Source organism: Leucoraja erinacea, chromosome 7 (genome assembly GCF_028641065.1).
Source record: "Leucoraja erinacea ecotype New England chromosome 7, Leri_hhj_1, whole genome shotgun sequence".
Lineage (NCBI taxonomy): Eukaryota > Metazoa > Chordata > Chondrichthyes > Rajiformes > Rajidae > Leucoraja > Leucoraja erinaceus.
Genome location: NC_073383.1, coordinates 20,758,120 through 20,784,233, shown reverse-complemented (window position 1 = coordinate 20,784,233; position 26,114 = coordinate 20,758,120). Strand labels below are relative to the sequence as shown.

Here is a 26,114-nt window from a genome sequence, read left to right as displayed (position 1 = left end):
ATCTCCCCGGCCCATGTCTTCAGTGCCTTACAGGATTAATTACAAATTCTAAGCTAACAGCAAAGCCTTTCATCTCCAACTGTAACTGAAACTATTTATTAACAATTAATTGATATTGAAATGTTTTAATTTAAAATATTAATCTCAACACTATTTCAAAGTGCCCATTTACAAAGGGATAATATGACAGTGTTTTTCTCAATGTCTGGAAACATTTTCAATCTGCAAACCTTTGAAATGGTACAACATTTTCAAAGTGACCTGTTGCAGACTCACCAGTACAAACACAAAAGGAAAGGCAATGACAACATCATTAAAATGCAAACTGTGTAACATGAAAGAATGGTACACAAGTTTTCCATATCTGTAGCATCACCACATTCTTGTTACTATTATGGTTTCTGTGTGGACTTTTGCCTGCAATTAATGATTTTTCTTTCGAAACATTCTTTCATATTAATATTTACCAAAGTAAATCTATTGAAATGCAGTATTCTGTAATGTTTTGCATCTGTAAGAGACAGTACAAAGTAGTCATTTAAAATAAATAGGGGAAATATATACAATGTGCTGGCGAAACAAAGAACTGCGGATGCTGCTTAATGCTGATGTCAGAAGAAGGTTCTCGACCTGAAACATCATCTATCCATGTTCTCCAGAGATGCTACCTGACTTGCTGAGTTATTCCAGCACTTTGTGTCCTTTTGTGTGCAAAGTGCTGGAGTTACTCAGTGGGTCAGACAGCTCTGGAGATGCTACGGACAGTCTGAAGAACCCTGATTGATGTGCCATAAGCTTAGAGTGATAGGTCTAATGAAGTTTCCACCTGGGACTTGCATTTGGAACTTGCCAGTGCAACAACATTCATATCGTAATCGAAGAGCCGACAAAACCTGCAAAAGTTGGAATGTAATTCTACATATTATTTCCATATTATTTTTTAAATAACGCCATTTGCAGTTTTCTCTTTCATCTCTTTCATAATATTAATGTTTAGGTTGGTTTAAGTTGCTGCATAAAATAGGCCCTTCAGCCAACTGAATCCATGCCAACCATTGATCTAAAGAAGGGCTCCAACCCGAAATATCACCTATTCCTTTTCTCCAGGATGCTGCCTGACTACAGCATTTTGTGTCTATCTTCTGACTGGTTCTCTGTTATCCCACTTACTCTCCCATTCCTTACGCACCTAGGGCAATTTACAGAGGCCAATTAACCCACAATCCCTCACGTCTTTGGCATGTGGCAGGAAACCACGCATTCACAGGGACCACGTGCAAACTCCATAGAGACAACATCTGAGGTCAGGATCGAACTCAGGTCTCTGGGTGCTGTGAGGCAGCAGCTCTACCGGCTGTGCCACTGTGCCGCAAATCAATCATGCATTCTGCCTCGTGATGTGCATTGGAATTAACTCGTAGAACTATTTGTACACTGTCTCTCCTCCTGTTCTGGCTGAGCTTGATGTAGTTCCTTATGTGCTTGGGGCATCTAGTTTATCTTTCTAAAGAATACATGGTTATTTGGTTCAGACCTGATCTCACCGGACGACACAGTCAGAAGTGGACTCCCCTTGATCATTCCTTTCCTAAGGCCAAAGAAGCTGAGGCCTCTTCCAGTGCCCCAATTATTGCCCAGCATACATGCTGATTCCAAATCCTTCTGCTCTGTCTAGCATTATTTCACTTTGAGCTGGATCTTCAACTGACAATCCCTCAGGGCATCTCTGACATACCAAGTTAAATTAGTTGATTTTTTTTTCTGACTTGGTATTCATTAAATTGCTCAGTAAAAAAAACACTTTCATTTTTGGAGTTAGTACTAAATTTGCTTATATGTGGAGGAGAGCACTGTCTCTTCTGAGGTAGAAATCCGTCTCAATCATTCCAGCCTTAAAAAAACATATTAACATAGAAACATAGAAATTAGGTGCAGGAGTAGGCCATTCGGCCCTTCGAGCCTGCACCGCCATTCAATATGATCATGGCTGATCATCCAACTCAGTATCCCGTACCTGCTTTCTCTCCATAACATCTGATTCCCTTAGCCACAAGGGCCACATCTAACTCCCTCTTAAATATAGCCAATGAACTAGCCTCGATTACCCTCTGTGGCAGAGAGTTCCAGAGATTCACCACTCTCTGTGTGAAAAAAGTCTTCTCATCTCGGTTTTAAAGGATTTCCACCTTATCCTTAAGCTGTGACCCCTTGTCCTGGATATTGTGCCGTTGTCAGCGTGAATTTCCCAATCACCATCATTTGGACTCCTATCAAATTCATTAGAGTCACAGACACAAAATGCTGGAGTAACTCAGCGGGACAGGCAGCATGTCTGGAGAGAAGGAATGGGTGACCTTTTGGGTCGAGAACCTTCTTCAGATCCTGTCTTGCTGAGTTACCAGCATCTTGTGTCTATGTTTGGTGTAAACCAGCATCTGCAGTTCCCTCCTACTCATTTGAGTTTTAGTCAGGCAGCATGGAAACAGGTCTTTCGGCCCAACTCACCCATGTCAACCCAGATGCCTCGTCAAATCTAGTCCCATTTGCTTATGTTTGGCCCTCATCCATCTAAACCTTTCCTATCCATGTACCCATACAAATGCTTTTCAATGTTTGGTTTAAATTAGTTTAGAGATATAGCGTGGAAACAGGCTCTTCGGCCCACTGAGTCCGCGTTGACCAGCGATCATCCTGTGAAACTAGCACTATCCGACACACTAGGGACAATTTACAATCTTTACCGAAGCCAATTAACCTACAAACCTGCACGCCTTTGGAGTATGGGAGGAAGACGGATCACCTGGGGAAAATCCACGCAGTCACAGGGAGAATGGACAAACTCCGTACAGACAGCACCTGGAGTCAGGATCAAAGCTGGGTCTTTGGTGCTGTAATGCAGCAACTCTACCGCTACGCCATCATGCAGCCCTTGTTCATTCTTGTACAAAATCAATGAATACAGAATTTGTTTGTAGGCTCAATCCCAATACAGCAAGTATCGAGATTTGTCAGGGTTCATTTTGCACACGGCATTTACTCCAAAAACCCCAAGTCCTTTCTTAGTTTAGTTTAGTTTAGAGAAACAGAGTGGAAAGAGTCCCTGAATGTAGTTTTGACCTTGCTTTTGCTCTCATGTACCACCTGCAGAGATATATTGTTTTTCCATAGACAGCATAGTGGCGCAGAGGTAGAGTTGCTGTCTCACAGCGCCAGAGACCCGGGTTGGATCTTGACTACGGGTGCTGTCTGTATAGTGCATTCTTCCTGTAAGCACGTGGGTTTTCTTTGGGTGCTCCGGTTTCCTCCCACACTCAAAAGATGTGCATGTTTGAAAGTTAATTGGCTTCTGTAAATTGTCTCTAGTTAGGATAGAACGAGTGTATGGGTGATTGCTGGTCGCCGTGGACTGGGTGGGCTGAGGGACCTGTTTCCACACTGTATCTCTAAACTAAACTAAACCTTTTATCGGGATAAATGATTGATAAGAAATAACCAGGCTTCGTTACCTCGCTCTGAAGAATCATCACTGCATGATTAAAATGATGAAGTTCTAACGTAGCAGACGTGCCGTACAACTGTGCCAAGGCTGAGCCACTCCTAGAGGAAGCAAAATATCGGTTCAACATTTCACCCAAAATACACCACGCACTCAAAGTTAAACATTTTCTCGCTTCTAGAATTAATCCCATTGAGTTCATTTTACTATCATGTTTGCTAATTGTTTCTTAAATTTGTTGACGTAAATGAAGAAGTGGTGCCACCCACATGTGCTAACTGAGCACCAAGGTTTGCCTACGATTGTTGGCGGCGCGACTCACCCGTTGCAGCGGCCCCTACAGCCTGTCTGTCTTTTTTTAAATTTTTTGTCTAGTTAAATGTAGTGTTTGGTGTTTTTTAAATAGAAATGTGTAATGTGGTGCCTGTTTAAATCCTTCCCTGTCTGGGACCCGACTTTTTCCCTGTCGGGTCTCCAAGGTTTGGGGCCTAGCACCGTGGAGCGGCCTCCCCTGAACCAACGGGAGACTGCGGAGCTGTGGAGCTGCGGACACTCACCATCGTGGGCTGGCCGGCCTCGGAGCGTGGGGATGGTTGCTGCGACTCGACTCCTGGGGCTCGGAGGCTCCAGCAACGCGCAGCCGCAGGTCCGGGGTGGACTGGGACATCGATGCGGGTCTGGGGAGAGAAGAGCTTCCCGTAGACAAAACAAAGCAGCAGAGGCCTCGGTGGACTGGAATGTCAGTGATAGCGGTGTCACGGGGTTGGAACAACCCGGACCGGGAAGTAGAGGCTTCAAACCAACGCCCTGGGTTTCCAACCTTGTACTTTCAGACCAGTAGCGGGGCCGTAAATCGCCCTGCGGCCTAAAATGGCCGTGGGACTCACATCGCCCGTGGGGCTCATCGGGACAACTACGCAGTGCTTCACTGTGATGGATGTTTGTGTGAATTTAATTATGTGTATGTCTGTAAGACAGTGTCTTTGTTTGTATGGCTGTGGAAACAACATTTCGTTTGAGTCTCACTGGGGCTCAAATGATAATAAATTTGTATTGATCCCAACCAACTGCAATTACAGATGGTTCTGAAGATGAAAACAAAGGGAATGTCAGTGATAGCGTAAAGAGAAACCAACTGCTGAAAATAGCAGTAGTGCCCACTGTATTTCCACGGGTCTCCACACTACGCAGGCACGCTCTATATTCCCTCTCCTTATTCCTTACACAAACAGTACGTGCGCGCACACTCACTTTCTCCACATATTGTAGGTCCCCCTCGGTCATGACTGACCATGGGTGATGCATCCTAGTTGTTGGCTGCTTGCTCCAAACCTCGGCTAGAGCAGCAGGTGATGTGTGGTCGGATGCAAGCCTGGGCGATGTCATATGGAGGACAGGCAGTTGCCCATGCAGCACGTCCCCCCCTCTCCACGTCGCTGATCGATCCAAAGGAACAGCAGGGCCGTTACAGTTTGGCACCAGCGCCATCGCAGGAGCTGCCAGAGCGAGGTTGTAGACAACGACAAACTGTCTTAGGGGCTCCGACTCCGGATTTTCTTGAGGTTTACTCCTGGAGCCTTTTCCATGACCGGATATGGCCACAAGGCAGTGGAGGTTTTAAATCAGAGTTTTCCCTCTCCTAGATGGACTGCCTTCCCAGGCTGACGAGCCCCATCTGCCAGAAACTCGTGGGGGCGGGAGCGTCTACCTTCCCGTACAAGTCTATAGCACCTGCCCACTGCCCACACACACACACAAATATGCACACATAGACTTTCTCCACACATACTTAATCCCAGAAACATTATCTGGTAAATTATCTGAAAATAATGTTGCACTTACAAAATCTTTTTCTCCAAAGTATGTTATACTACAACTGGGCAGGAATTCTTCATTCAATTTGCTAATTTCACGACTGAAGTTATCATTATCGATTACAAACTAACTTAGAGCATTAGAAAACAAAACTGAATAAAGCAGAGTAAAGTAACTTTTGAATTATTTTGTGTGGTTGCAACAGAGTTGGACAACGTAGTTGTGAAAAAGATCATTAGTAAGAGATAAGAATGCAGTATATATATATATATATATTAGTACTTACTTTTCTTGGAAAGCATTGTTAGTGCCTCTGTGATCCAAATCGTGACACAAGCAGCCTACCATTAGACCAAGAACTTCTGTGTCTGTTAGAATATCCTGAAAATCGGCAGTCTGGCAAAACAAAAATATATACAAGGTTCATAAACTGTTAGCATTGTTGGTCACCCCTGCAATCCCTCTCTTTCCCCGCGAGTCATCCTACTAGTTATCCTGTTTACATCCTTGTATCCCTTTGCTATCCCTTCTTCCCCAGCCAACAATGGGCCATCATGGACTCCACAGTCTTCTGTTGCTGATCCTGATTTGTTCTGGCCTTTTCTCAATTCCAGTTCCCTCCCCTCTATTTTCAGCATGAAGAATGGTCCTGACCTAAAACGTTACCAATCTTTTTACTCCATTGATGCTGCCTGAGCTGCTGAGTTACTCCAGCACTTTGTGTCTATCTTTGTTTTCGGTTCATAAGTTCATATTTATAGGAGCAGAATTAGGCCATTTGGCCCATTAAGTCATGGCTGATCTATATTTTCCATTCTACCCCATTCTCCTGCCTTCTTCCCATAACCCTCACTGATCAAGAATCTATCAATTTCCGTCTTAAAAATATCCGGCAGCCCCCACAGCCTTCTGTGGTAATGAATTCCACAGATTCGCCACACTCTGACTAAGGAAATTCCTCCTCATCTCCTTTCTAAAGTTGCATCATTTTAATCTGAGGCTATGGCCTCTGATCCTAGACACTCCCACTAGTGGAAACATCCTCTCCACATTCATTCTATCCAGGTCTTTAACCTACCAAGATTGAAAGTGAGCTCAATTGTAGGAAAAATAATTATCTCTAGTAAATCTAATTGCAATAAATTTAGCTCACAGCTCCATCTTTAGGTGGGCATTAATATTCTGTTATATGTGTACACCATGTGCAGCTCTAAAGAGTTGTACATTTTCTTAAACAGCAAGAAAGACTTGAAGCAAGTATTCTAGACTACCAAAACAAGAGTCACACATTTTGCATTATTCGTCATGTTTTTTAATCAAATATTGATTAATCATGCTTAGTTTAGTTTAGAGATACAACAAGGAAACAGGCTCTTCGCCCCACAGAGTACCCGCTGGCCAGCAATAACTTCTAAACTAGTTCTACTCCACATAATAGGGATAATTTTCAGAAGCCAATTAACCTACAAAGCTGCACGTCTTTGGAATGTGGAAGGAAACCGGTGCACCCGGAGAAAACCCACACAGTCACGGTGAGAATGTGTAAAAGCAGCGCACCCATAGCCTATCAGTCTGAAGAAGGGTTTTGGCCCGAAACGTTGCCTATCTCCTTCGCTCCATAGATGCTGCTGTACCCACTGAGTTTCTCCAGCATTTTTGTGTACCTTCGATTTTCCAGCATCTGCAGTTCCTTCTTAAACACTTTGTCTACTCCACTGTGAAATCTCCTCAAGGTATGCCTACTTTGAGGAAGTTCTCCTCCTCCCTCCGGAACAGCCTATCAGTCTGAAGAAGGGTTTCGGCCCGAAACGTTGCCTATCTCCTTTGCTCCATAGATGCTGCTGCACCCGCTGAGTTTCTCCAGCATTTTTGTCTACCACCCATAGCTGGGATTAAATCTGAATCTCTGGCGCTGTAAAGCAGCAACTCTACCGCTGTGCCACCATGCCGCCCCATGCATTTAAGTTCCTGGATATACTGGACAGCTTTGGATGAAGCCAATGTTTTGAAGTTCTCCACAAGAGTCAGGAAGGGTGTTTGAAGACTTTACACTTACACCTCTACAGAATGTTAATTTAATGCAGAATATTGAGGTAAAACTATAGTCATTTGAAACCCTGATTAAAAGCATGACAGTAACAGAGGCACCCAATTGGAATTAAAGACCACATCCAGCTGGATATTAGTCATGAGCTCTTTGATGAGAGTTAACCTTTTCCAGAGACCAGAGGCCCTGCTTTGCCCATTTAACTTCCACAAGCTTCGGTCGGTACAAGGCAATCAGGACATGTGTAAATGGGGAAAACAACTGCTTCCTGAAATTTTAACGGCTGTAAAATGAACAGCAGAGTTGGAGAAAGGGAATATAAATTAGTAACAAAATGTTAATTGTGGAGCGAAAGATTGGATTGAGAAACAGCCGCAGGGTTTGTTTCCATGCAGTATCTCTGGTCTAAAAATGAAAAAAACAGAAATTGTGAGACAAATGATTGAGAAGTTACAAATTGTGAAGCCAGAAGATAGACAATAGACAATAGCCAATAGGTGCAGGAGCAGGAGTAGGCCATTTGGCCCTTCGAGCCAGCACCGCCATGCAATGTGATCATGGCTGATCATCCCCAATCAGTACCCCGTTCCTGCCTTCTCCCCATATCCGCTATTTTTAAGAGCCCTATCTAGCTCTCTCTTGAAAGCATCCAGAGAACCTGCCTCCACCGCCCTGAGGCAGAGAAGATGGAATGTAGATTCAGAGAGAGGGGGAGGAGGAGAGGAAAAATAGATGCTGGGGAAGGGAAGATATGTGGGGGAGCAAGGTGTTAGAATGTAATTTGCCCAAACGGAATCTGTGGTGCTTTACTCAGAGAGTGGCGGCTGTGTGGAATGAGCTTCCAGTGAAGGTGGTGGAGGCAGGTTCGTTTTTATCATTTAAAAATTAATTGGATAGTTATATGGACGGGAAAGGTATGGAGGGTTATGGTCTGAACGCAGGTGCATGGGACTAGGGGAGAATACGTGTTCGGCACGGACTAGAATGGTCGAGATGGCCTGTTTCCGTGCTGCAATTGTTATATGGTTATATGGTTATATGGTGCTGTTCCTCCAGTTGTGTGTGGCTTCACTCTGGCAATGGGGAGGGAGGTAAAATGGTTAGCAACTGGGAGATCTGGTGGACCTTGGCGGACTGAGCGCAAGTGTTCGGCGAAACGGTTTTATCTGTTCAACATCTTAAAAGACATCAATTTGTGCGGTGTGATAAATGTAATGGAAATGGATTACAGCCTGGAATTAATCAAGAAATAATGCACAGTGCAAACAAGCGGCTATAATCTTTTGAAAAACAGTCAAATTTAATTGCCGAGCCAAACCTTTAAGGAGATTTATTAAAATATTTTGCAGATTTCTATTCCTCTTTAGGACCACAGAATTTCCCTCCAACACAATGGAGCAGCGATACATTTGCCGCCTTACAGCACCTGAGAACCGGGTTCGATCCTGACTACGGGTGCTGTCTGTATGTTCTCCCTGTGACCGCATGGGTTTTCTCCAGGTGCTCAAGTTTCCCCCCACACTCCAAAGACGTGCAGGTCTGTAGGTTAATTGGCTTTGGTAAAATTGTAAATTGTCCTTCATGTTAATTCATTATAACTACTCTAAATTCACACATGCACTGACTTCACAGCCCAACACCCGGACTTCCATCTGTATGTATGTATATAGCGCCGCAGAATTGTGCACCTATCCCCCCCCCTCTCCCTTTTGTTTTTGTTTTCTGTTTCTTGTTTTTTGTACTAAATTATATGTATGCACTGAGTACGAGCAGCTTTTAATTTCATTGTACATGTATAGTGACAATAAATGGCATATCTATATCTATCTATCTATGTGTAGGATACCGTGAGTGCACGGGGTGATCGATGGTCGGCATGGACCTGGTGGGCCAAAGGGTCTGTTTCCTTGTTGAATCTCTAGTCTAAAGTAAAAGACCACCCACGCTGAGAGAACCTTTTCTCTGTAGATTAGGGTATTAGAATGTTGCAGATCCAGTTATCATTTTTCATTGAGAGTGAAAATGATCAATCACTGTTCATATTTTATAGTCAGTGTTGAAAGTAAACAAGTTTTGGTCTGGGTTGTAAAAACGGTGAGGGAAGCAAGTGTTCTGCTCATCAAGAACTTCAATGAATCTCCTCAGTGACAGTACAGCCTTGATCTCTTTGCCAAACATTCAGGGCTTATCCTGCAAGTAATTCTGTTTTCCCCTCAACATTCACAGCTAAAGAAATAATGAGATGTTAAATGTAGTTATTATGAGTTAGCAAGGAAGGCACAAAGCAATTTGTCAGCAGCACAAACAGATATACAAATTAAACTCTGCTCAGTCTGCTTATGTCTCTACACCAACTTTTATTAGATAGGATTTATGCGACATATTCTGCAATAATCCTTACCATGCTCTTTTTTGTTTTAATCATCACTTTTTAAAAGTTTTAATTATTTTTTTTAAGAATGTGCTGATTAGTTTTTGGATATTCTAACTGGAATCTGAATGAAACATTAATAAACTGCAACAAATTCATAGGAAAGGACAGTAGTTCTTCACAGTAATTTGGGGCAGCACAGAAGGGTTTCGGCCCAAAACGTTGCCTATTTCCTTCGCTCCATAGATGCTGCTGTACCCGCTGAGTATCCCCAGCATTTTTGTGTACCTTCGATTTTCCAGCATCTGCAGTTCCTTCTTAAACACAGTGACACAGTGGTTGTTGCACAGCACCAGAGACCCAGGTTCGATCCTGACTACGGGTTCTGGCTGTACGGAGTTTGTACGTTATCACTGTGACCGCGTGGATAATGCTCAATTAGAACAAGTGTTAATGGAACCAGTTTTTAGGCACCAGTTAAACCTGGATTAGGAACAGCAACTAGTTTTGTTTTGCCCAGAGATATAGGATGCAAACAGGTTCTTCGGCCAACTGAGTCCACGCCGACCATCGATCATCTGTTCACACTAATTCCATGTTATCCCACTTTCTCATCCACTCCCTACACACCAGGGACAATTTTACAGACCTCGATGCTCTATTAGGGGTGGAACTATGCAACAACATGAAGAGGAATCTCTGCTCTTGCCCCAACTGAATGGGTCATTTGTTGTTCAATCAGCTTAGACTATAGGAGTTTGTAACAATGAGCAGCAATGAAATCGGATCTCACTGAAAGTGGATCAATGATAGTGTTGACACTACAAATGACAATCAGCGGCACAATGGCTGAGACACCTGGTAGAGTTGCTGCCTCACAGCGCCAGCGAACCGGGTTCAATCTTGACTATGGGTACTGTCTGTGTGAAGCTTGCACGTTCTCCCTATGACCTCGTGGGTTTCTTTCAGGTGATCCGGTTTCCTTCCACACCCCAAAGACAGAATCATAGTCATATTGCAAGAAAACAGTCCTTCAGCCCAACTTGCCCACACCGACCAACATGTGCCATCTACACTATTCCCATCTGCGTGTTTTATCCATATCCCACTAAACCTGTCCTATCTATGTACCTGTCTAATTGTTTCTTAAACGTTGCAATTGTCCCTGCCTCAAGTACCTCCTCGGCAGTTTGTTCCATACATCTACTAACCTTTGCATAATAAAGTTACCCCTCAGATTCCTAATAAATCTTTCCCTCTTCACCTTAAATCTACAAGGTCATAAGTTATAGGAGCAGATTTTAGCCATTCGGCTCATCAAGTCTACTCCGCTATTCAATCATGTCTGATCTATCTCTCCCTCCCTCCTATAACCCTTGACACCTGTACTAATCAAGAATCTATCTATCTCTGCCTTAAAAATATCCATTGACATGGCCTCCACAGCCTTCTGTGGCAAAGAATTCGACAAATTCACCACCCTCTAACTAAAGAAATTCCTCTTCATCTCCTTCATAAAGGAATGTACTGTACTCTAAAGCTATGACCTCTCGTCCTAGACTCTGCCACTAGTGGAAACCTCTCCACATCCACTCCATCCAAGGCAATGTCCTCAAGTTCTCAATTCCCCAACTCTAGGAGCCTGTAGGTCAATTGACCTCTATAAATTGGTCCTAGTGTGCAGAGAGTGGATGTGAAAGTAGGATAATATAGAACACTTGTCAATGGGTGATCGCTGGTCACCCATTCCTTCTCTCCAGAGATGCTGCCTGTCTCGTTGAATTACTCTAACTTCTTGCATCTATTTTCGGTGGACCGAATGGCCTGTTTCCATGCTGTGTCAATAAACTGAACTAAACTAGCATGTTAACATCTGTTTTGCGAGAGACAATGGTGCGGCTTTGAAGTTTGGAGAGGAGAATGTATCATCCATGGTTGCATTGGCTGCTGTGGCTGACTAAGCTTCTCATTGACAGGCAGACCCGCCCACAGCTTCCACACTGTGTTGACTCTGGCCATTGGATTGGGGAGTGTGTTGCTGTTGCCGATGGCCATCCTGTGGCATTGGCGCCCGCCTCCAGGGTCTCGAACCACATATTGTCGTGGCCCTTCATAAGGACACCCCTCCTGGATGTCCTTTCTCTACCTTCCCCCGGTCCCCAGGAACCACGTCCCAGTTGTCAGTCCCAATGTTAAATTTGTCATAACTCTTTTAATCACATCCTTAACTAGATTTCTATTTTTATATCTATCTCCTGTATCACCACGTCTTCCTTAATTCTGCAGTTAAAAATCTTTGCAATAATGCATTTAGTCTTCCTGTTGCCTGTTGTCCTGTGAGATTACTTTTCAGGATAGATCCAGTAGCTGGACTAAGCATAACCACACATCTGTCCACATTACCCTCCGCTGTTATGGACTTGGGTGTCTATGTCCATTTGCAAACCTTGCATCCTTCTCAGAGCTTCCATTCTTACTTGACCTAGATATGTAGCTCTTGTTTCATCTATGTCATTAGTGTAAATTACTGATCCACTGCTGATTCCTGAGGCACCTTATTAATAACATCATATCAAGTCGAAAAACAATTATTTTATTTTCTGCCCTTCAACCAATTCTGTACCCCAACCATGGTGGCCCTTATTTTATGTATCAACCTTCTCTATTGACAGTAAAAGCTCAGCCTGCCAGATCCTTAGTCACCAACAATCTCCAGTGACTTCAGCGACAGCACCCAGACTGAAAATGGGGAACTACCAAGGGAGTGGTATGGGAACACTTGGAGTGACTTCAGGGCAACACTGAGGGAGCACCCAGGCTGGGTCCAGAAGGTCCAGTTTCAGGCCACACCACCCCGACATGGGTAACAGCTGACCAGCTGATTGGTCACTACAAGGGCAGTGGAGAAGGAGTGCAGGCAGTTTGTACAGAGATCACGCGGTTAATGCTTCTTGAAGCCACCACTTATGTGGTGTATGTGTGTTGTCCCTGCATTCAATGCCTCATCCTATCATCACTTCCATCTCACTTACAGCAGCAGCAATTCCTTTCCCTCCTTTTCTCATTGCTCAGGGCTCATTTTCTTTCCCTTGGTCCCATTGATTAATTTCACCTTGATCTTTGCTCTTGTTATGTACACACAACTGGAAATAGATTATATTATTATATAACAGTTGGCTTTGCAGCTTGGATTCATTGTCTTAGTAGAAATGTGTGTTGTTCAGCCAGAATCTGAAATAAATATTTTAGTTGTTATCTTGATCAAAACATGTCTTCATCTGGCCTGGAATCAAAAGGTTCTAAGAAAAACCTCCAACTGAGAAATAAACAAAATGTTCTCCATGGCAGCTAATATGTTTATCACTGTTTACTGGTTGTTGCTTTTGCACAGATACCTATCCACATATGTTCTTTAACTGGGATTAGCAATGAGCTCTATTATTGTTTTTTCTCTCTCAATTTCCAAGCAGAAAGATAGATCCAGTGTTTAAGAAGGAATTGCAGATGTTGGAAAATCGAAGGTAAACAAAAATGCTGGAGAAACTCAGCGGGTGCAGCAGCATCTATGGAGCAAAGGATATAGGCAAGTTTTCGGGCCGAAACCCTTCTTCAGGATAGATCCAGTAGCTGGACTAAGCAAGTCTGTTTGTTTCTACATCTAGAGAATTCCCAAGTTGTACAGTCTATGAGTCAAGGGATTTCTCCTCATGGTAACCCTTTGTTGCCTATCTCTTATTTTGACATTCTTACCACTCGTTCTGGACTTCTTCACAAATATAGTTATATTGTGCACTCTCAGCACACTGTGTCTATATGGATGTAATAGAAATAATTGGGTTTCATGAGCAATCACATGGATGGATTGATCCTGGACCAGAGTAGTTGTGGATACTGGAGGCAGGTTTGGGTTACTTACGTTCCTCTCCAGGATTTGAACGATTCTCTGCTAGTGCAATCCATTTGTGGTAAGTGTGGATCAAAGATATCCATTTTTGATTATTCTCTCTGAACTATATGTACAACAACAACGATTCAGATGCCTACTGCCCGGCAACTTACCTAGCGATGGTCGCTTCAATTAGAAACCCAGATTTGCTAGCAATCAATTTTGTACTTAATATTGAATGGATGGACTGTTTATTTTCTTTTGTTAAAGAGAGCTACAGACCACCTACCTTTGTCCTCCACACTTGTCATTTGATCTCCTCCAGTTTCTTAGGTTGGTCCAAATATTGATTATTGCATTGAATAAACTTCTTGCAATTCTTTCATTAAATAATTTAAGATCCCTTTCTCTATTGTAGGAAACATCTGCATTTGAAGAATTATTTCACGAATAACTATCTAAATTATCAACTGCCACAAAATATTAATGGCTCTTCAGCTTTCATAAGACTTTTTTTTGGTTATAATTTAGAAGTGTATGTGTATTCATCATTCCTTCCAGTTAGAAACTAATTATAAACATTTAAGCCCCTGTACAGTATCGTCTGGCTAAGGGACTGTTCGCTCACAGTTCCAAATATAAAAGCACAGTTAGTATACCAAAATGGTAAAATATCATTCAAAGTTTAGTATGGTTTAATTTGGAGATACAGCATGGAAACAAGTCATTTGGCCCACCGGGTCCATGCCGACCATGGATCACCCCTTCACACTAGTACCTGTACTATGTTATCCCGCTTTCCCATCCCTACACACTAGCGGCAATTTACAACAGCCAAATATACTTACAAACCCGCATGTCTCTGGGATGTGGGAGGAAAACGGAGAACCATGCAGTCAAAGGGAGAACGTGCAAACTCCACACAGACAGCACCAACATTCAAGGTCAGGATTGAACCGGGGTCACTGGCGCTGTGAGGCAGAAGTTCTATCAGCTGCACCACTGTTCCACCCAGTTCTCGTAAAGTAAAACGTAACTGAGTGAACAATGATAAAATTAAAGCTAAGAAAATAATTTAAGTCTTAGAATCATCCTGACCCAAAACATTGACTATCAATGTCCTCCAGAGATGCTACAGAGACCCGCTGAGTTACTCCAGCACTTTGCATTCTAGATAAAACTGAATAACTTGTTTTGAGGAAGATCTCTGGTCCAAAAGGTTCACTCTGTTTCTCTATCCTTAAAAACCACCATTGCTTGGATCTTATTTCCAGCATCTGTTTTATTTTGTTCAGATTAGTGGCATGGGTCGTATTTAGTTGTTTGAGTTTCAAGCAGGTACATCACCCCAGCACTAAGAATACTTACTGTCAGTATCGCAAACATGAATTGAGAAACGTTAAATGCGTGTCGCCAATTGTGGTAGAGAACCGTCCTGTAGTTCTTCCGGACCGTTAGTAACCATCTGCACAAAGTCTGTAAAATATATTGTGTCAAATATTATGCACAGAATAACAACTCGCATTTGCATTACGACTTAAGTGCAACAAAACATTGAAGAGGCATCCAAAGTGGCGAAGTGTATCTTCGCAGTTGATGAAAAGATGAGAAATGTGTGACAGAATACATTGATTTTGAGGAGATTATTTCAAAATTACAAGATTGGGAAAGACGTTCCGAGAGGAAGAAGAGCAGGAGTGAGATGATTGAGTTTTTAATACAGAGCAGCTGTAATTCTGGGTGGGTCATAGGATAGGCTTGCTAAGTTACAGCAAGTAAAGGTAAGGCTGTGAGAATTGATCCATGGCAAGTATTTAGTTAGTTTAGAGATACAGCATGGAAACAGGTCCTTCGACCCACCGAGTCCTCACCGACCATCAATCACCCATTCACATTATTTCCGTGTTATAGAAACATAGAAACTTAGAAATTAGGTGCAGGAGTAGGCCATTCGGCCCTTCGAGCCTGCACCGCCATTCAATATGATCATGGCTGATCATCCAACTCAGTATCCCGTACCTGCCTTCTCTCCATACCCTCTGATCCCCTTGGCCACAAGGGCCACATCTAACTCCCTCTTAAATATAGCCAATGAACTGGCCTCAACTACCCTCTGTGGCAGAGAGTTCCAGAGATTCACCACTCTCTGTGTGAAAAAAGTTCTCCTCATCTCGGTTTTAAAGGATTTCCCCCTTATCCCACTTTTACATAGACTCCCTACACACTATTGGCCGATTTACAGAGGCCAATTAACCTACAAACCCACACGTCTTTGGGATGTGGAAGGAAATCGGAGCCCCCGGAGGAAATCCACACGGTCACAGGGAGAACATGCAAACTCCGCACAGATAGCACCGGGGATCAGGATCGAACCGAAGTCTCTGGCGATGTGAGGCAGCAGTACCACCGTGTCGCCCTATTTGTGTCTTTACCAGTAATACCACTGTCATACGAAAAGAAAACACTGGAGAAGTCAATTGCAGAGGTAATGAATGCGAGGTTGATGAATGAGTTTAGAAAATGATGTCTCATAAAGGTAGCAAGTGTGTGGAGACTATGGCCAGGTGATTATATTTAAATCATTTTCAAGGGTTAAACAAGACACCAGCGAGTAAATATCTGGGAGTGGTATGAAGTTACACGTTACAGAGGTTGAAGAAAGTAAACGCAATGCTGGCATTTATCTCGAGAGGACTTCTATACAAAAACAGGGATGCAATGCCGAGGCTCTATAAGGCGCTGGTTGGGCCACATTTGGAATATTGTGAGTAATTTTGGGCACCATATCTGACAAAGGATGTGCTGGTTCTGGAGAGGGTCCAGAGGAGATTTACAAGAATGATCCCAGGAATGAGTAGGTTAACATATGATCAGCGTTTGATAGCACTGAGCTTGATGGTTCCAGCCGCTACGATCAGGCAAACGCCTCCGCTGCCATGCGGTGAGAACGGAGAGGTTGAGAAGGAGTTTCTTCCCAGAGGCCATTCGGACTGTAAACGCCTATCTCACCAGGGACTAACTCTACTGAACGTTTTTCCTTCCATTATTTATTATGTAAAAGAATATGTGTGTTATGATTGTGTTTATAGTTTGTTTGGTTGTTTGGTTGTTTGTCTTTTTGCACAAAAGTCCGCGAGCATTGCCACTTTCATTTCACTGCACATCTCGTATGTGTATGTGACAAATAAACTTGACTTGACTTGACTTGCCTCTATTCGCTGGAGTTTAGAAGAATGAGGGGGGGCCTCACTGAAACGTACAGAATAGTGAAAGGCTTGGATAGAGTGGATGCGGAGAGAATGTTTCCACTAGTGGGAGAGTCTCAGAATTAAAGGACATTCCTTTAGGAAGGAAATGAGGAGGAATTTCTTTAGTCAGAGGTTGGTGAATCTGTGAAATTCTTTGTCACAGAAGGCTTTGGAGGCAAAGTCTGTGGATATATTTAAGGCAGAGATAGATAGATTCGTGATTAGTACGTGTGTGACAGGTTATGGGGTGAAGGCAGGGGAATGGGATTAGGAGGGAGAGATAGAACAGCCAAGATTGAATGGTGTAGGCAATCGGCCAAATGGACTAATTCTACTATATTTTATGATCTTATGATCTACACAGTGTAATGTTTCAGTGAGAGTCAAATAAATAACTTCATTCCTTTCATTACAAAAGACACAAAATGTTGGAGTAACTGAATGGGTCAGGCAACATCCCTGGAGAACATGGATAGGTAATGTTTCGGGTCAGGATGCCTCTCTAGACTGATTGTGGGAAGAGGGAGAAGAAACCTGTGAGAGATGAGGGGGCAAAGCAAAGCTTGGCAGGTAATAGGTTGGGGGAGGGGGGGGGGGTGATGATGATAGACTGAAGGTGGATAAATGCCAGATGAAAAGACAGGAGATGTGAAACAGAAGGATTGAAGAGCTACGTTGTGAAGCGAGAGGACATTCCTCTCATTGATCAGCTAGTTATGTTCTGATAAATCAAGTACTTTACTGGATAAACCAGCTGACAACACAAGTATTTGTATTAATGAGACTGTTGATGGAAATGCAAAAATGGAACACGATAAGCATTAACTAAAACTTCACCTAAATTGAGGATTGTTTGCAAAATGAAACAGTGAATGAGGAAAAGGAAGAGACAGGGATAGAATTCGAGGATCATTTAGGAGTGAGTAAACAGGCCACAAATAGATCCTATTGACAATATTAACACGGGTGAGGTGGAGGCAAGCAAGAATTGTCCTCAGGAGAGACTCTAAAATTGAAGATGCTTGGACTTGAGATATTAGCTATAAGGAGATGTGAGACAAACCAGGATTGTTTTCTGTGGAGTGTTACAGGCTGATAACAGCTGGGAAGAAACTGTTCCTGAATCTGGGCGTGTGCATTTTCACACTTCTGTGCATCTTGCCTAATGGGAAATGGGAGAAGAGGGAGTGACCGGGGTGAGACTAGTCCGTAATTATGCTGGAAGCCTTGCCAAAGCAGTGTGAAGTGTAGATGGAGTAATTCCCTGTCTATTGTTTTCAGCCGCGTGCTATCTTTTAGTTTAGTTTAGTTTAGAGATACAGCGTGGAAACAGGCCTTTCGGCCCACCGGGTCCGTGCTGACCAACTATCCCCGCACATTAACACTATCCTACACACACTAGGGACAGTTTTTTTTACATTTACCAAGCCAATTTCCCTACATACCTGTACGTCTTTGGAGTGTGGGAGGGAACCGAAGATCCCGGAGAAAACCCATGTAGGTCAGAGGGAGAACATAAAACTCCGTACAGATCGAACCTGGGTCTCCGGCACTGCAAACGCTGTAAGGCAGCAACTCTACCTCTACGCCACTGTGCCGGCCAGACATTTTGGAGACATTATTTTCTAAACTCGCTCAATACCACATGCATTAAATTGCCGGGGAATTTCAAGGCCAAATGATGAAACCCAATGATCATAAGCCAGACTTCCATCAGGTTCAACATCAATGCACTCTTCCAGAATCAGCTCTTAAACATTCCACATCTCGCAAGCAAACATCTTGTCAACTTCATAAAAGACTCCTTATAAATTATTCTACTTGTATTTGGGTGAATTACCTCATAATCAATCTTGAATTTCTGCACCATTCCGAGCTCCATGAACATCCGGAGAGCTGCCGTGATCATGGCATCCTTGTCAAGGGAGAAGTCATTGAAATAGAATTCGTCAATATTCAGTTCAGAAGCAAGTGGGATGTTCACTGCCTGCAAATGGAGAGAATTCTCAGCGTTTTAATAATTCAAAATTATGCCTTCACTTGACTTTTCATCTGTTTTTCATAACAACACCCCTTTGACAGTGGGAGTGCTTTTAAGACAATTCCCCAAAGTTAAAAGAGCCAAACTTTGGACTACAACAGCATCTTCAGGGATAGACACAAAATGCTGGAGAAACTCAGCGGGTGAGGCAGCATCTATGGAGAGAAGGAATTGGCAACGTTTTGGGTCGAGATCTTTCTTCAGACTCTGACGAGAGTTTAGCATACCTTTGATTTTACCAGCATCTGCAGTTCTTTCTTAAGCATCTTCAGGGAGTTGTTTAAAAAAGTAGACAGCAGTGGTGGTGATATAGCAAAAGACAAATCATACATTTGTTTCATAGAAATTATGCATTCGAGCCTCTCTGACATTACACTGTACTTCTCAGCAGCCAAGCCATAAAATATAGAACATAAAAAAGTACAGAGCAGGAACACAATGTCTGTGCCGAACATGACGCCAAATAAATTAATCTCCTCTATCTGCACGTGATCCATTTGCTTCCATTGCTTGCATATCCATGTGCTTATTTAAAAGCCTCTTAAACACCACTATCATATCTGCCTCCACCACCACCACCACCCCTGGCAGTGCACCCACCACTCTCTGTGTAAAATAACTTGCCCCACGCACTTCACCCTTCTCATCTTAAAGGCCTGTCCCACGAGCATGCGACTCCATGCGGCAAGCGCGACCTAAAGGGCCGGTCCCACCAGCATGCGCCTGCATGCGGCAAGCGCGACCTAACATGGTCGCTTGAGCCGTACGGCCTTGCGGGGCCGGTCCCACTTCGATCGCCGGAGCCGTATGGAATTGTGCGGAGCTGGTCCTGACATTGCGCGGGGTTCCGAAAAACTGACCGGGTTCATAAATTCCGCGCGGCAACGGCCTGCTGGCACGTAGCCGCCTCAACGGCGTACGCCCGTCGGACTTCGCTCGAACTTCACGTCACTCACTCGACCTCCGTGCGTACGGCGTCGAGGCGGCTGCGGCTTTAGGTGGCGCTTGCCGCATGGAGTCACATGCTCGTGGTACAGGCCCTTTAAGCTACGCCCTCTAGTCTTTAATGGTTCCGCCCCAGGGAAAAAAAGTTCTGACTGTCTTCCCTATCTATACCTCTCATTAGCTAGATTCTTTTTACAGTAATTGTCAAAGCAATAATTTGTTTGAGGGATTGGGTAAAGCAGATTCATTTTCTTCCTTCTGAAGAAGGGTCCCGACCTGAAACGTCATCTATCCGTTCCCTCCATGGATGCAGTCTGAGCAATTAAGTTCCTCCAGCCAAGATTCTCACTAGATTTAATTAGTTTAATTTATTATTGTCACATGTACTGAGGTACAGAGAAAAGCTTTTTTGTTGCGTGCTAACCAGCCAGCGAAATTACTATACTATGAGAAAACGCACGTGGTCACGGGGAGAAGGTACAAACTCTGTACTGCCACTTCGTTGACCATACTGCCCCAAGTTCCAGGGTGTAGACACAGTGGTGAAGGAATGGCAGGAGGCTGACTTCAGCAAGTGAAGATCCAGGAAGAGCGTGTAGAAAAGAGTGCTTGGAGATTAGAAGGACCTTTGTGATCATGAGATCTGGCCTTTTAATGCCTGTTTTCACCTACTGCATTGGGCACTCAGGCTAAGGCCATCTTGTCCCTGGGGCAGCATTAAGATCTTGCTCCAGCCCAAGCAAGCTACAAAGTCTTGCTTTCAGATGACCTGGCGAATAAAATGGGCCACCAGGTGATCTGATCAAGGTGGATCTGTGGAATTCATTGCCATGGATGGCTGTGGAGGCCAAATCTATGGTTATTTTTAAAGTGGAGATTGATAGATATTGATGAGTAAGGGTGTCAAAGGCTAAGGGGAGAAGGCAGAAGAGTGGGTTTGAGAGGGGAAAATCGATCAGCCATGATTGAATGGCGGAGTAGACTCTATGGGCTGAATGGTCTACCTCAACTTAAACCTATGTCCTCCGACAACAAAGACAGTAGTGCTAGGATTGCATGTCTCTTAGTGTCGTTGTGACTTGAGGGGTATTTCAGGAGAAGTATTTGTCCAAGTTGCTTGCATGAAGTGTGACAGCTAATGCCGTACAGCTCGGGACAATTCTGAGTGTGGTCCAAGATGGCGCCCAAGCCAGACGACTCTTGGTGTGTTAGTTACAGGAGTGGATCTGCAACCACGCATTACAATCGCTCCACTCTTTTAAATCTCCCACAGCACCATTTATTCCCATTATTCCCATTATCATGTACACAAACGGACAGCTCGATTGTAATCATGTATTGTCTTTCCGCAGTCTGGTTAGCACACATCAAAAGCTTTTCACTGTACCTCGGTACTCGTGACAATCAACTAAACTCAAACTCAAAACCAGCAGCTAGCATTTTCCTTTTATATCCATCCTATCCATACACCTTTATTCATTATGGTGTTTCTTTATTGATCTTTTTTGTTGTTAGCACTGACTTACAGCTTGGGTTATAGCTGTCAGAATTATGACATTCCATTTATTCTGTGCTATAATAAACTGTGAACCAGATGAAATGGGTTTTGTGCCAAATTGATGCAGCTCCCCTTTTTATTGAATAAGTGGCATTTGAGATAATGAAATAATTTCATTCAAGGTGTGCACAACAGTGGTAGGCAATAAAATACATCAAGATAATTTGAAACGAGTACCTTTGCTTGAATTGCAAATTATGGACGTTTCTAGCTTTATATGAAGTATTGTGTGGGTCATTTTGGCTTTTGCATTATTTGTGTGGTAGCGTAAGAATTTTATTCAGATTGATCGTTGCTATCGGGCAGGTGCATGGATAGGAAAGGTTTAGAGAGACATGGGCCAAAAGCAGACAGGTCAGAATAGCATAGATGAGGCATCTTAGTCGGTAAGGGCACGTTCGGCCGATTGGCCTATTTCCGTGCTGTATGACAGAAACAGGACCTTCAGCCCACCAAGTTCATACTGGCCATCAATCCCCGCCTGATAGCACTAGTTCTACATTATCCCATTTGCGCATCCACTCCATACTAGGGGCATTTTACAGAGACCAATTAACCTACAAGCCCTCGTGTCTTTGGAATGTGGGAGGAAACTGGAACACCACAGAGTCCCAGAGCCAACTTGCAAACTCCACACAGGTAGCATCAGTGGATGGGATTGAATCCAGATCGATGGCGCTGTGAGACAGCGGTTCTACCAACAGCATCACTGTGCCGCCCTTTACAATGTGCAAATTCCACACAAATAACATTCAAGGTCAGGATCAAACCCAGGTCCTTCTAGCTGTGAGGCATCTTCACTGGACCATTGTATCAGGAAGGCTGAAAGTATTGCCAATGGTCACCCAGGCCATTCCCTTTTCTTGCTTCTACATCCTGTGTGAAGATACAGGAACGTGAAAGCTTCGACATCCAGACTTTAGAACAGTTTCTGCCCCATTGCAATCAGAATCTTGAATTAATGACCTCTTTCACACTCCCTTCATGATGTGCTGCACATACTCTCACTCTTCACACAACCTCAATCAGTTATTCCATTACAGCACTGTAGTTTTACATAGAACAGTTCAGCACTGGAGCAGGCCCTTCGACTCACAACGTTTGTGCTGTACATGATGCCAAGTTAAACTGGTCTCATCTGCCTGCACGTGATCCATATCCCTGTATTCCTTGCACTTCCATGTACCTGTCTCAAGGCTTAAACACCACTGTCACTTTTGCCTCCACCACCACCCCTGGCAATGCATTTCTAGGCCCCTACCACTTCCTGTGTAACAATCTTGCCTCGCACGTCTCCGTTAAACTCCCCCCCCTCTCACCTTATAGCCATACCTTCTAGAGTTGAACATTTCCACCCTGGGAAAAGGGTTCTTTTATTGTCTACTCTATATCTGCCTCCCAGAATTTTATATGCTCCTGTCAGTCTTCCCTCGACTTCCGACATTCCAGAGAAAACAATCCAAGTCTATCCAACCTCTTTTGCACTACTTCAGGTTGTACTACAATCTGCACACCATTCTGCTGTTTTGCATTCCTGGTTGTATATATTGTTGTACCTACCATCATCAGTATGTGTGCTATTTACTCTCTTAGCTTCATGCAAATAAGGAATTTCATAGCGGCCTGGTGTATGTGACAAAAACCTGATCTGATTCCACCTGTTTTACTACTACAGGTGCACAACCATTTATCCGAAAGCCTTGGGACCAGACACTTGTCGGATTTCGGACATTTTCGGATTTCCGAATGGAAGATTTTTAGCGTAGATTAGGTAGGTAGCGCGGGCGGCTTGAAAAGTCTGGAGCGACTGCCTCCTCCCCTTTGTGACCGGGGAATCATTGTAAATCATTTGCATAAATGTTAGTCAGTTAGTTTGGGAGGGATTTTATGTGGTGGTGGTGGTGGGGGTGGGTGGGTGAAGGGGGAAAAACTTTAATTGAAAAAACTTCAGTCCCCTACCTGGTCGGCGACTCCCAAAGATCGCGGAGCTGCTGGGCTCTGTCCGGCCGCAGGCGGCCCGGTTGGAGCTCCGACCCCAGGCAACTCTACCCCTGGCTGCGAGGCGCTCCAAATCCAGCGCCGGCCGCGGCCCTAGCTCCGCGAATGTTGGGAGAAGGCGGCCTCAGCGCCCTGGAGCTTACCGCACAGCGACCCGGTAAGGCATTGCCCGCTTCCCGCTGGTATCCCAGCGCTGCGACGCCGCCGACTCCCAACATTTGCGGAGCTGGGGTGGGGGGCGTCCGGCCGCGGGCGGCGCTGGATTTGGAGCGCCTCGCAGCCAGGGGTAGAGTTGCCGGGGTCGGAGCTACAACCGGCGCCGCCTGCAGCCCCACCGGCCACAGCGCTGCGGAGCTTACTGCACGGCGACCCGGTAAGGCATTGACCGCTCCCCGTCTCTCCGACCAGGTAGGGGACTAAGAATTAAAGTTTACCCCTTCAACCCCCCCTTCACATAAAAGCCCTCCAAACTAACTGACTAACATTTAAGCAATGATTTACAGATGTTTAAGTGTCTCCCCGGTCTCCGGGGAGGAGGCAGCCGCTACAGTAGTACAGACCTGGGTTGACCGTGGGTCGTTTCGGGTCAAGTTTGGCGCCAAACGCGAGCTTTGGTGTGCAGACGACATCCTGGAAAAAATGGCTGGTTTTCGGAGTTTTTCGGTTTCCGGAACACCGGATAAAAGGTTGTGCACCTGTATAGGAACAATGAACTGCAAACGCTGGTTAATACACAAAAGAACACAAAGTGCTGAAGTAACTCAGTGGGTCAGGCAGCATCTCTGGAGAACATGGATAGGTGGTTTTGGGTAGAGACCCTTCTTCAGAGTCTATTTATCACTGTGCTGGCTGTGGCTCAGCGATAACATCACTGTCCTTTAGGAAGTGGAGGTTTTGGGTCACAAGACCTAAGACTGGTGCTTTGTGAGAGGCAGTAGCACTATGACCATGTTGCAACATGCAGCAGCCTGGATAATGATCGGGAAGCTTGTGCTGAAATTCCTCCAGGGCACAGCACAAATTCAATTCATTTTGAAAACTTATAACTTGAAAAACTATCAGCTCCGTCTCTGTTAGTTACTCACGTACTCCTAAAGAGGAGGTCACAAAGTGCCGGAGTAACTCAACAGGTCAGAAAGCATCCCGGGAGAACATAGATAGGTGCCGTTTCAGGTCGGGACACTTCTTCCAACATGAAACATCACCTATCCATGTTCTCCAGAGATGCTACCTGACTTGCTGACTACTTTGTATCCTTTTTCGTAAACCAGCATCTGCAGTTCCTTGTTGCTAAATGAGAGGTTACGGATTTAGATACCCACTTCACACAACTGTGTGCAAAAATCAGGGCTCAAACACTGGAACAGAACAGGGGCAGTACAGCACTGTGGAGTAGGGTTGGCTGGGAGGAGGAGGCTGTGGGTGTTATCTTTCAGAAAGAGACTCGAAACAACCACTTGGTGTAGCCACTCGGGTGAAAGTAAGCAATTCCACATCGCTAGCTCATAGAAGAGCATGGAGGGTCTTGTTTAATCCCAGTCAACATATATCTCTCATCACAAAAGGAGGGTAATCTGGTTCACAAGCCAAGGACTAGTATTTGTGGGAATGTTGATCAGGTCTTCTGCTAAGAGGCTTCCAGCAGATCAGTGGACCTGTCCAAGATAGGTGGTGGATAGATAGATACAAAATGCTGGGGTAACACAGCAGGTCAGGCAGCACCTCAGGAGAACATGGATAGGTGACCCTTCTTCATACTGACCCAAAACATCGCCTATCGATTTTCTTCAGCAATGCTGCCTGACCCGTTGAGTTACTCCAGCACTTTGTATCTATCCTTGGTATAAACCAGCATCTGCAGTTCCTTTTTATTACATAGTTGGAGGATAGTGTCACTTATCTTTTATTTCTAACTTTACTGCACGGTGGTGCAGCTGGTGGAGCTGCTACCTCATTGCGCCAGAGACCTGGGTTCGATCCTGACCTTGGGTGCTGGCCTTGTGGAGTTTGCACATGCTCCCTGTGTCTATGTGGGTTTCATCTAAGTGCTCCAGTTTCCTCCCACGTCCCAAAGACGTGCAAGTTTGTAGGTTAATTGGCCTCTAAAAAATTGGCCCTAATATGTAGCAAATGGATGAGATATCAGGATAACATAGAACTAGTGTGGATGGATAATCGATAGTCGGCGTGGGTTCAGTGGGCCTAAGGATGCCATCTCTAATATTATTAAAAAAACATAATTAATACAAATCTGAGAATTTGGAAACACCGAAAAATGTGGTTAATATTGAATCCAATTCAGTTAATATTCACAGACAATTCGACAAATAGTCTATATTAGTTATGTAGGAAAGAACTGCAGATGCCGGTTTAAATCGAAGGTAGACACAAAATGCTGGAGTAACTCAGTGGGACAGGCAGCATCTCTGGTGAGAAGGAATGGGTGATGTTTCAGCTCTAAACGACTGGATGAAGAAGAAGGGTCGCGACCCGAAACGTTACCCATTCCTCCTCTCCAGAGAAGCTGCCTGTCCCGCCTATATTAGTTATATGTATCTATATATTGGTATCAGTATTAAGAACCATTAATACTGGCAGGCCTGGTTTGCCACTGTGAGAAGAAGATAAGACTATTAGATGAACTTTTAGTAAATTAGTCAGCGCCAGAAACATGGCAACACTTGTGCTAGGCGGAGGAGAGTGTTGGTA

The 26,114-nt window shown here is 44.2% G+C and overlaps 1 protein-coding gene across 1 annotated transcript in view; it reads right to left on the bottom strand.

Annotated features, from left to right (window-relative positions):
• The window catches only part of pde11a (phosphodiesterase 11a), a 165,578-nt gene that overhangs the window by 44,422 nt on the left and 95,042 nt on the right, over positions 1–26,114 (bottom strand). Inside the window, exons 11-14 of the mRNA XM_055637901.1 lie at positions 18,704–18,850; positions 14,984–15,091; positions 5,598–5,707; positions 3,507–3,597 (exon numbers count right to left, since the gene is read on the bottom strand). Coding sequence (XP_055493876.1) covers positions 3,507–3,597; positions 5,598–5,707; positions 14,984–15,091; positions 18,704–18,850 — 456 coding nt within the window. The remainder of the gene's footprint in view (positions 1–3,506; positions 3,598–5,597; positions 5,708–14,983; positions 15,092–18,703; positions 18,851–26,114) is intronic.